The 12,211-nt window shown below is 47.4% G+C and overlaps 1 protein-coding gene across 13 annotated transcripts in view; it reads left to right on the top strand.

Annotated features, from left to right (window-relative positions):
- Rps6kc1 (ribosomal protein S6 kinase C1) overlaps positions 1-12,211 on the top strand; it is a 144,172-nt gene that overhangs the window by 58,923 nt on the left and 73,038 nt on the right. For all 13 annotated transcript variants that reach the window (XR_015635146.1, XR_015635147.1, XM_087580406.1 and 10 more), the window contains one exon: positions 8,360-8,475. Coding sequence is in view for 11 of the 13 variants with exons in the window: in XM_087580406.1 (XP_087436532.1) it covers positions 8,360-8,475 (116 nt within the window). In the remaining 2 variants the exon portion in view is untranslated. The remainder of the gene's footprint in view (positions 1-8,359; positions 8,476-12,211) is intronic.

Raw genomic sequence — 12,211 nt, 5'->3', positions numbered from 1 at the left:
TAATTCATTCATATTCAGTTAGTAAGTTTTATTGCAGGGTCTTCTGTATGTAATGTTCTGAGACAGCACTGAGGTCACAGTGCTGCTGGAACCTAGTTTAGTATCCAGGCCTCTTCTGCAGGTGTGGGTGAAGTAAACAGGAGAGAGAGCTTTCTGCTTTAGCTGCTTCCTTAGCAAGGAGGTTGGTCATTGCTGGGAGGACCCCTTTGCTTCCTGCACTCAGCTCTAGGCCAGGGATGCTGCACAGCCTGAGCTGCCGCAGCAGGAGAGGCGCAGCCTCATGTTAGAATGGCTCCAGGAAGATGAAGCCACCGGTTCTGTGGATACCAAGTCAGTTTAGTTCCTAACCAGGGGTCTGTTAGAGCTGGCCATGGGGGCTGTGTGCATGAAGGCTTCCTGCAAGACTAGAGTTCAGTACCGTGCCATATTGTGAAAGGAGAAACTTGACTTTGCAAGTTGACTCTGACATCCAGGACACACACAATAAATAAGTGTAGTTAGAATTTTTTAAAAGGAAGGGATGTGTTTTTCGAACCTGTGAATCAAATAATAAAGTGCTCACACCCCTTGTTCATTTTTCAAAGGAAAAATGAGGTAGATTAATATGGTGTTAAGAAAACAGTTGTTGGGGCTGGAGAGACAGTTCTGTGGCTATGAGCACTTGTAGCTCTTGCAGAGGACCCACATGGTAGCCCTCAGTTCTCTTCCTTAGGCACCAGACGTTCACATGGCACATATACACACAGCAGGCACATCAGATGTTCACATGACACACATACACACATGCAAACACATCAGATGTTCACATGGCACACACACACATAGGCAAACACATCAGATGTTCACATGGCACACATACACACACAGGCAAACACATCAGATGTTCACATGGCACACATACACACAGCAGGCACATCAGATGTTCACATGGCACACATACACACATGCAAACACATCAGATGTTCACATGGCACACACACACACAGCAGGCACATCAGATGTTCACATGGCACACATACACACAGCAGGCACATCAGATGTTCACATGGCACACATACACACATGCAAACACATCAGATGTTCACATGGCACACACACACATGCAAACACATCAGATATTCACATGGCATACACACACACACATGCAAACACATCAGATGTTCACATGGCACACATACACACATGCAAACACATCAGATGTTCACATGGCACACACACACATGCAAACACATCAGATGTTCACATGGCACACACACACACATGCAAACACATCAGATGTTCACATGGCATACACACACACAGGCAAACACATCAGATGTTCACATGGCACACACACATACAGGCAAACACATCAGATGTTCACATGGCACACACAAACACATGCAAACACATCAGATGTTCACATGGCACACATACACACATGCAAACACATCAGATGTTCACATGGCACACACACACATAGCAGGCACATCAGATGTTCACATGGCACACATACACACATGCAAACACATCAGATGTTCACATGGCACACACACACACAGCAGGCACATCAGATGTTCACATGGCACACACACACACAGCAGGCACATCAGATGTTCATATGGCGCACATACACACATGCAAACACATCAGATGTTCACATGGCACACATACACACATGCAAACACATCAGATGTTCACATGGCACACACACACATGCAAACACATCAGATGTTCACATGGCACACATACACACATGCAAACACATCAGATGTTCACATGGCGCACATACTCAAGGTCCTGGGCTCAGTCTTGGCACTGAAACTAATGGATAGACCAGGACCAGCCGGAGAGCCAGCTTTTAGTGAGGTGTGGTGGTACATGCCTTGATGCATGCTGGGAGTCCCGGGTGGGGCTGATATCTTAGGGCTGGGATTAAATGTGTGCGGTCCTATACATGACCAGCAATGATATTTTGAAAGAAATGAAAATCTTTTGGTTATCCCCCTTTAAAATTATAAAATAAAGAAAGGTAAAGGCCGAGAGAAATAGTTGAGTGTTGGAGTGGCCCTGCAGGGGCGGTTAACACAGGATCTGCTGGCTCTGGCTTCCAGCGCACACAGGTGTCTGGTAGGCCAGTGACTGACAGGAAGCATTCCCAGGAGGCAGTGAGCACTGTTAGGACTTTTGCTTGAACTGCTTTTGGTGACTTTTTCACTTCAGGGGGTCACTTGACAACTGGTTTTGAGAACAACATTGATAGGGGTTGGCTCAATACAAAACAGAGCTGATTCCCTGACTGACCGGCTCTTGTCGCACACTGGAGTGCTGCAAGACGTGCAGATGGGTAAATCATTCCTTCTTTCAAGGTTGCCTTTTGTTTTCAGAACACTTAACATAAGGTGGAAATGGTAGGCTATACCTGAGAAGAACAAAGCATCATTAAATATAGTCAATCATCACTTAAAAACTGTAGCCACCAAGGCCATCTTAAATAGGAACATTCTTTTATGTGACCCAGTTGTAAAACAAAAACAAAAGAAAAAGCAAAGAAAAAGCAACAAACAGAACTCAACACAGTGCACACAGATTGGCCTGATGTCCTTGCTGGATGAGGAAGCCCAGGGAAGCCTGAGACCACTGTGTGGGCAGAGCGAGAGCTCATGGGTAGGATGTGCTCAGGAGAGGCTTGTGTGGGGACTGCGTTCTGTGCACACGCTGGAAATCTGGCTAGGACACCCTGAGGGGCTCAGGAGATTGCTGGTGAGGTGCACATGCGGACAGCCGTCTCCCAAGAGGTCTGGGCTGGCCAGTTCTGCACTCAGTGCTTTCTTGTTGAGCAGTGAGGGTGGATGGAGGAGGCTGGAGTGGAAAAGCTACTGATGGGGGTGGGACTAGGTTCTCGTTCCTGTGTGACTTAGAATGTGCCCTTTTCTCCTTGGTAGATAAGTGAGAAAAGATTGATTCCCAAGTAAGTTCTGGGGTAACCAACACAGGTGAGAGATGTTTCTCCCCTGCAAGAACCATTTTCTCACATTGACACTGCTATGGCAGTTGTTTTTTTTTTTTTTTTTTTTTTTTTTTTTTTTTTTTGAGTTACATCAAAATGTAGGTAGGGGTGTGTGTGTGTGTGTGTGTGTGTGTGTGTGTGTGTGTGTGTAATAATGATGCTGCTTTTGAACTAGGTTCTCCATGTTCCTCCTGGGCTCCTTTCATGGTGAGGGTGTGGCTGTGGGTGGGCTCTAATGCCTGTGCATCTGTCTGCCTGTCAGCCTGGGCGTCTGACCGCACCTTGCTGTGCGATGCTGTGCACCTGCTCAGGTTTATCCTCCATTGTCATCTGCCTGCTCTGCTTCTCCATGCTTTCTTATTCTTCTCAAACAGAACGATCAATTTTTAAGTTCATTTCCCTTTTCCCTTCTGTGCCAGATGCCACAGAGGGACAACTTGGCCTAGAGTCTCTGAGGTTGTGGTCCAGTGTCAGCTGTCCATTGCTTTGTGCCTGAGGTTGGAGGAAGAGTGACTTGGGAGCATTGACAGAGCTCACCTCACTGTCAGCCAGGGAACAGGAAGAGCAGAGAGGGACCCGGGCAGGACAGGATGAGCCCCCAAGAAGACCTGCGCAGTGACTTGCTCCCTCCAATTACATGTTGTTTCCAAAGTCACAAGGTGAATCCACCTGTGGGTCTGTGGAGCCCCAGCAGCAGCCATCTCAGAGGCTGCACTGAGCAGCTGAGACCCAGGGTTAACACTTAGGCATTTGGAACATCCCTCACCTCCACGGTGGGACAGACCTGGCTGAGGTGTGGACTTTAAAATTCCTTCTGTGACTGAGGAAACATTTCCCATCCTGAGCTCTCATTTTCAGTTATAAAAGAGAAGAAGTACATTTTTTGAAATAGGTAGAGTGCAGTTCAATGAAGGGGCGCCCATTGGTCATGACTCTTGCACAGTTTAGTATTCCTCAGTCAAGCACACAGATAGTTGTAGCTGTAAAACACCAGAGCTGCTGTCCAGAGAATGTGGTTTCTGTTTTTCCCTTTTCTATTTAACTCAGCTTTTATGAGGCAGCAGACCCTTTTGACAGGACAGTGACTGTATCATGGTCTCCCAGAAGCCCCCAGAAGCCAATATGTGGATATGTGACTGTCAGTTATGTTCAGTGGTTTATGCCATCAGAGTTTGAGTAGACATAATGCTATCTACAGACTGGGGAGCCCAGGAAAACAGCAGTCTAATAAACCATGCAGCTTGGGCCAAGAAAGACCAGTGATATTACCTGAGAGGTCCTTGGTGAGTTGCTGAGAATGCATCCTAGGCTGGAGGATCTAGAGTTTGGAAACTCCCTCTGTGTAGGAAGGGTGGAGCTCTGCAAGAAAGCCCCATTCTGCTTTCAGTCCCCAACCCCCAGGCCTGTGCAGGTGCCTCTTCCCCACCTCAGCTCCCTGCTGCACACCCTCACAGACATCCACAAATGTGGGTGTTTAAAAAGTCAATGCAGTCAGTTTGACAGGATTAATTGGCAGTCCTGAATAGTGTGTGTGGTGTGTGTGTGTGTGTGTGTGTGTGTGTGTGCCTGTGTGTGTGTGTGTGTGCCTGTGTGTGTGTGCGTGCCTGTGTGTGTGTGTGTGTCTGTGTGTGTGTGTGTGCCTGTGTGTGTGTGTGTCTGTGTGTGTGTCTCTCTGTGTGTGTATGTGTGTGTCTCTGTGTGTGTCTGTGTGTGTGTGTGTGTGTGTGTGCCTGTGTGTGTGTGTGTGTGTGTGTGTGTCTCTCTGTGTGTGTATGTGTGTGTCTCTGTGTGTGTGTGTGTGCCTGTGTGTGTGTGCGTGCCTGTGTGTGTGTGTGTGTGCCTGTGTGTGTGTGTCTGTGTGTGTGTCTCTCTGTGTGTCTCTGTGTGTGTCTCTGTGTGTATATGTGTGTGTGTGCCTGTGTGTGTGTGTGTGCCTGTGTGTGTGTATATATGTGTGTGTCTCTCTGTGTGTGTATGTGTGTGTCTCTGTGTGTGTCTGTGTGTGTGTGTGTGTGTGTGCCTGTGTGTGTGTACGTGCCTGTGTGTGTGTGTGTGTGTGCCTGTGTGTGTGTGTGCCTGTGTGTGTGTGTCTGTGTGTGTGTCTGTGTGTGTCTCTGTGTGTGTCTCTGTGTGTGTCTGTGTGTGTGTATGTGTGTGTCTCTGTGTGTGTCTCTGTGTGTGTCTGTGTGTGTGTATATGTGTGTGTGTGCCTGTGTGTGTGTGTGTCTGTGTGTGTATGTGTGTGTCTCTGTGTGTGTCTGTGTGTGTGTATATATGTGTGTATGTGTGTGTCTCTGTGTGTGTATGTGTGTGTCTCTGTGTGTGTCTGTGTGTGTGTCTGTGTGTGTGTCTCTGTGTGTGTGTGTGTGTGTGTGTGCCTGTGTGTGTGTGTGTGTGCCTGTGTGTGTGTGTGTGCCTGTGTGTGTGTGTGTGTGTGCCTGTGTGTGTGTGTGTGCCTGTGTGTGTGTGTGTGCCTGTGTGTGTGTGTGTCTGTGTGTGTCTCTCTGTGTGTGTGTATGTGTGTGTCTCTGTGTGTGTATGTGTGTGTCTCTGTGTGTCTGTGTGTGTGTGTATATATGTGTGTGTGTGTCTTTCTCCTTTGGATGACAAAGTCCACTGACAATGACTGCTCCATCTAAGTGATGGGTTTTACTCACTTAAAACCTGTCTGAGCCGCTCACTTTGTGAACAGTGGGATGGGTCGGGGGCTCTTCTGGAGATCCGCAGCTTTATCTCTGGGTTCTCAGTCCAGGCCATAGGGTATTGATTGGCAGCCCTCTCGAGGGCTGGTCTTCATCCAGGGCTGCGGTTTGCCAGTCACCATGGCCTTTGAAGGGCTGAGTGGAGGAATCACATAATCTGTAATGGAAGGTACATTCTGAAGCCTTCCCTGCATCTCTCTCATGCTTCTAGTTTCCATGGAAGTGGCCCACCATCAGCAGCAGGAGCTGGCTTAGAGTCCTTGTTTCTTTGTTACTATGGAGACTGCCTAGAAAGTGGCAGAAAAGCCAAAAGTTTAAAAAGCAGTGATTTGATGCCAAAATAGGATTGGGACTGCGTGTGGCTGTAGCCATATATTCCATAACTCAGCACGAATCTTAGGTGAGCGTGTGAGACAGGCTTACCACTTTGAATAGAGCTGGGATTGAAGCTTAACAAATGCTAAACAGAGGTTTAAGTTGGAGCTTGCCAGAGTATTACAAGTGGGTGGCGGATATCAGAGTCCAAAACAGTGAGCCCAGCCACAACCTGGGACTGCAGAACCGGAGAAGAGAACAGCAGTGTTTGTGAGGGACATCACTTCACAAGTATGTGCCAGTTACTTATGTGATTTCCTTTTTTGATTTTGGTGTGGGCCATTGGCTACCAGTCTACAAGGATCAATGGTGGTGGAGAGTGGAGGGAGGTAGGGTTTGGTTGACTGTTAAGTGCCAACTGATTAAGTTCTGGAATCAGCTTCAGTGAGACAGCTCAACATTACTGTATCAGGTAAAGGGCTTTTAGGGGTACAGTGGAAAGGGCTAATTGGACTCAATACAGTAATTACTACACTAATTATCATGCGACCTGGAAGCCAGAGGGGTGCTGAGCTAAGTCTCTGCACAAGGTCATCCTTCTGATAAGGTCAGGCACCTGTGTTCAGGATGCTCTGCAGACAGGCAGATAAAGAGAGGCCCAGCTGAGAAAGGGAGGCCTCCATTTTGCACCAAACTTGGAGCCATCTGGTCATGGCACACTGCGACCTTACTAGCAGGGTTCTCCGACATGCATGCTCACGTATGTGTGTGTGTGTGTGTGTGTGTGTGTGTGTGTGTGTGTGTGTGTGTGTGTTTGTGTGTAGGAACTTTGTGAAACAGGGGAGAAAGAATGAGTTAGAGGACCAGGAAGTCTGCTATGAGCTAGTATCATCTATATATATGTCAGGCAAGCTGCATCCAGGAAATCTTAAGTATGACCAGCTAAGGTCACAAGACCTACACAGTGATAGCACCGGGTGACGTCCCAGTGTGGATGAGGGAAGTCCTTACCACTAGATGATTGACTGCTGAGAGACAGAGAATCTTCCCCAGGGAATCCCCCAAGTTACGGTTATCCAGTCCCAAATAGTCAGTTCTAAACACACACACACACACACACACACACACACACACACACACACACTCACTCACACTCACACACACACTCACACTCACACACACACTCACACACACTTACACACACACTCACACACACACTTACACCCCCACATTCACACACACTCACACACCCACACACACTCACACACATTCACACACACTCACCCACACACACTCACACACACCCACACTCACACACTCACACACACCCACACACACTCACACACATTCATACACACTCACCCACACACACTCACACACACCCACACTCACACACTCACACACACCCACACACATTCACACACACTCACACCCACCCACACACACACTCTCTCTCTCACACACACACACTCACACCCACACCACACACACACTCACACACCCACACACACTCACACACACTCACCCACACCCACACACACACCCACACTCACACTCACACACACATTCACACACACACTCTCTCTCTCTCTCACACACACACACCCACACTCACATTCACACACACACACATACACTCTCTCACAGACACACACACACACACACACACACACGGGGCGGGGGAGAAACACATTCATCTGAATGAAACGGTGCTAAGATGTGCCCTACGTGCTAGGGCACCGTCCTGAAGAGGCAGGAACCCAGTGCTTGACAAACTGGAGTCCTGAGGATTTGGATGCTGTTCTTAGGAGGTAGAGACCCAGGTTTACTGACAGACTTACACAATTTTATACCGTCAGGATTTCAGGTATGCTCCTGCTTTCCTGTGTAAGAGGAGTGACAACTGGTTGCCAATGAAGCGTGCACAGCTCACTTAGTGTGAGTTTATTCAGAACTACAAAGTGGTTTTGTTCTGGGTTGGGTTGGACGTTCGTGCTGACTGCACCTGTCAGTCCTGGGTGCTGTCTCCTGAGCGTCATGTCTGACCCTGTGCTCAGATGGAATCTGAGCACTGCCTGAGCTGGGGCTTGGCTTCCCGCCCTGTAGAACTTTCCACAGTTTTATATATTCTTGACACTCTGTAACATGCTGAGTTTCAGTGCACAGTCAGAGAGCAGCCTGTCAGCTTTCGGCAAACTAAACCCTGGAGGAGTAAGGTGGAAGCCATTTCCCGGGTTCCCCCTCTTCCTCACAGTTACAGATGTGAACTGGGTAAAAAGAAATAACCTGCTAGATGGGGTTACAAATGCCTGTGTCTCTCTCTCAAGGCCAGACTTTTGCTTTGTCCTCTCAGGAGAGTCGAGCCCCACGCGCCGGGAGGCTGTGAAGAGAAGGACAGCAGAGTACCTCATGCGTGCAGAGAGCATCTGTAGCCTCCGGGTCACAGCCCAGCTTGACACAGGCCCACAGGTATGCTGGCTCCAGCTCTGTGTTCTTTAGCCTCTCTGTTTACCTTTCAGCTTTATTTATGGTTAGAATATTTGATAGTTTTGGTCTTTGGAACTTTTCTGTAATTTTCTTAAGTTATTGTCAAAGGCAGGCACAGAGCAGAGTAAGAACGATCCTCCCATAACCTTCCTCACAGCTTCCTATGCCTCATCTCTGGATCAGGAAGCAGAGGCCGGGTGTGATGCCGTGAGCTCTCTTTTCCTTTTTATTCTGTTCTGAACCTGAGCCCCTGCTGTGGTACTGCCCACACTTAGGGTGGGTCTTCCTTCAGTTCAGCCTCTCTGGAAACATCCTCACAGACTTGGCCTGGTGTCTCTTAAGTGATTCCAAGTCAGGTTGACAATGTAGATCAAACCATCCCACTTCCTGCAGTCCTAACCTCACCATCTGCAAGATGCTGTCAAGCTTCTGGGCCTCAGCTCTTGTGCATACCTGTGCAGCCTAATCAGCCGGGTGACACTGCTCTCGAGTGAGTCCTGCAAGCATTCGCTGGTGGCTGCCTGTAGCTGCTGAGCGCTTTGCTGTGGTGATGCTTTAGGCCATTGGAACCCCTGAAACCCTGTCTCCATGGCATAAGGCCTTAGACATTAGTTTTTATAGCTTTAATGTCAGGTCTGTCTGGATTTGTCCAGTCTTTGGAAGTAGCTTTCTGTTTTAAATTCTAATGTTTTTTTTTTTTTTAAATGGGAGAACATATTCCAATCATTCCTTAATTGATCCAAGAGGCAGTGTCTTAGTTAGATTTTTACTGCTGTGAACAGACACCATGACCAAGGCAACTTTTATAAAGATAACATTTAATTAGGGCTGACCTACAGATTCAGGGGTTCAGTCCATTATCATCAAGGTTTGGGAGCATGGCAGTGTCCAGGCAGGCATGGTGCAGGAGGAGCTGAGAGTTTTATATCTTGTTCTGAAGGCAAACAGGAGAAAATTGACTTCCAGGCAATAGGAGTAGGGTCTTAAAGCCCATGTCCACAGTGACACACTTCCTCCAACAAGGCCACACTTTCAAACAGTGCCACTCCCTGGGCCAAGCATATCTAAACCACCACATTCCACTCCTTGGCCCTCATAGGTTGGTTCAAACTTAGGAGTCTATGACCTAAACATAGCATAGTGCAAAATACATTTAGTCCAAGTTCAAAAGTCCCCCAATGTTAAGAATCCAAAGCTTAAAGTCTTTTCCTGAGATTCATTCAATCACTTATCTGTAACCAAAATCAAAAAGCAGATGACACACCTTTAACATCACAGGACATACATCACCATTCTATAATGTCATAGTGAGAGGACACGGGAACTAACCAAGCTGAACAAACTGCAGACTCTATCTTCTGGCTGATGTCAAAGCAGTCTTCAGATTTCCAACTCTTGCCATCTTTGTTGACTTAAGCACAATGCTCTTTGGCTGGTTCCACTCCCTGTTAGCAGCTTTCCTCAGCAGAGAGCCCACAGTTCTGGCATCTGTAACATCTTGGGGGCGCCAAGGCGGCTTCAGCTTCACAGCTTCTTGTTTGAATGTCGTGGATCCACACATTATCTTCTGGGCTACATGATCCAAAGGGCTTGAAGGGTCACTTCTCCAGCTCTGCTTGACTCTAGTCCACCACTGCTGCTGTTCTTGGTGGTTATCCCATGGCACTGCCATCTCTAGTAGGCTGGGGTCTTCTGCTGCAACCAGGCTTCACCAATAGCCTCTCTAGGGTCTCTTCATGGTGCCAAGCCTCTCCTTCTTCGCATGACCCCTTCAGCTCTGGATTGTCAACTGCAGCTGAGGCAATGTTCGTCCCTGATCTCTCACAGTGCCAAGCCTCAGCTGCTCTCCATGACCCTCAAAACCAGTACCACCTGGATGACTCTTACATACTACCCAGTCCAGCTGTAACATGAGGTACAACCTTGGCTATCTTGGAACAGTTTCTTTGTGTTCTCAGAAAACACTTCCCAGATTTCACCTCAGTGATGTTCATCTCTTCTTAGTCACCACTAATTTCTTAGCTCCAGTTAACCAGCATCAATTTTCCCAGGAGTCCTCTCTATTCTGGACTCTAAAGTCAGAGCCACCACCTCTGGACTTAAGCTCTCTCTACTTGGAACTTGCTCTGTACCAGGCTGGCCTTGAACTCCGAGATCTGCTTGCCTCTGTCTCCTGGGATTAAAGGTGTGTACCAGCATGCCTGGACTTGTTTTGAGGTCACCACTACCTTAATCTCTTTATCTCCAAGAACATAGAGTTCAGCTCCTGGCACCCTTTTAATGTTTGAACATTACGTTTTGAATACATTTTGTATTTTTCTTTTTAGCTTGCTGTGTTTCATTAAAACACTCTTCATGATACTAAACCACAGCACAGTCTAAGCTGGGCTGTTTTGAGACCTCTTTTGTTAATGCAACTAATTTAACTCTTTTCACCTCAGCTTCAGGCAGACTCTTCAGACAAGGGCAAAAAAGGTCACATTCTTCATCAAAATAGCACAAGAACAGTCTCTGACACATACTAGAATCCTTCTCTTCCAAAACCTCTATAACCAGGCTTCCTCAGTTCAAATCATGCTTAGCCGCAAAGTCTTCCACAATCCTGTGGTATAGCCCATTACTCCCCACTTAAAGCATCCCACTGCTTTCCAAAGTCCAAAGTACACATTCCATCAAACAAAAGCATGGTCAAGCCTATCACAGTAATACCCTACTCCAACTTCTGTCTTAGGATTTTACTGCTGTGAGCAGACACCATGGCCTACGCATCTCTTTTAAGGACAACATTTAATTGGGGCTGGCTTATAGGTTCAGAGGCTCAGTCCATTATCATCAAGGCAGGAACATGGCAGCATCCAGGCAGGCATGGTGCTGAAGGAGCTGAGAGTTCTACATTTTGTTCTGAAGGCAAACAGAAGACTGGCATCCAGGCAGCTAGGAATAGGGTCTTAAAGCCCACTCCCAAAGTGACACACTTCCTCCAACAAGGCCACACCTCCAAATAGTGCCATTCCCTGGGCCAAGCATATTCAAACCACCAAAGGCAGGCAGTCTTGGTATCCTATTCTGTCACTTAAACCATGAAAGAGACAAAATTTTTGTTTTAAATTGCATTTTTTAGGGTGTGTGTGTCTATGTGTGTGTGTCTGTATGTGTGTCTGCTGTGTGTGTGTGTGTGTGTCTGTATGTGTGTGTCTGTGTCTGCTGTGTGTGTGTGTGTGTGTCTGTATGTGTGTGTCTGTGTCTGTGTCTGCTGTGTCTGTGTGTGTGTGTCTGTATGTGTGTGTCTGTGTGTGTGTGTGTGTGTGTCTGTATGTGTGGGTCTGTGTGTGTCTGTATGTGTGTGTGTCTGTGTTTGTGTGTCTGTATGTGTATGTGTGTGTGTGTCTGTGTGTGTGTGTCTGTGTCTGTGTGTCTGTATGTGTGTGTGTGTCTGTGTGTGTGTGTCTGCTGTGTGTGTGTGTGTGTGTGTGTGTGTGTGTGTGTGTGTGTACTGGGAATAGCTCTCCCATTGTTAGTCCCGGGGAGTATGTTTCTGGATCTGGATGGATGGGTGCTCACACTCCTCTGCTGGATGGTCACTGATTATTCAAGTGAAGGGAAGCCATTCATAATTATGGATCAAAGCTTCTGTCCCTTACAGAGAAAGTGTCTTTACTTGGAGAGACTGCCCAGAGCTGGCCTGCTGACTGTGATCTGATGTGTAATTTCTGTTTTC

This window comes from Rattus norvegicus, chromosome 13 (genome assembly GCF_021556685.1).
Source record: "Rattus norvegicus strain SHRSP/BbbUtx chromosome 13, alternate assembly SHRSP_T2T, whole genome shotgun sequence".
Classification (NCBI taxonomy): Eukaryota; Metazoa; Chordata; class Mammalia; order Rodentia; family Muridae; genus Rattus; species Rattus norvegicus.
The sequence above is the reverse complement of the archived record's forward strand: the minus strand, read 5'-3'. Positions and strand labels throughout refer to the sequence as shown.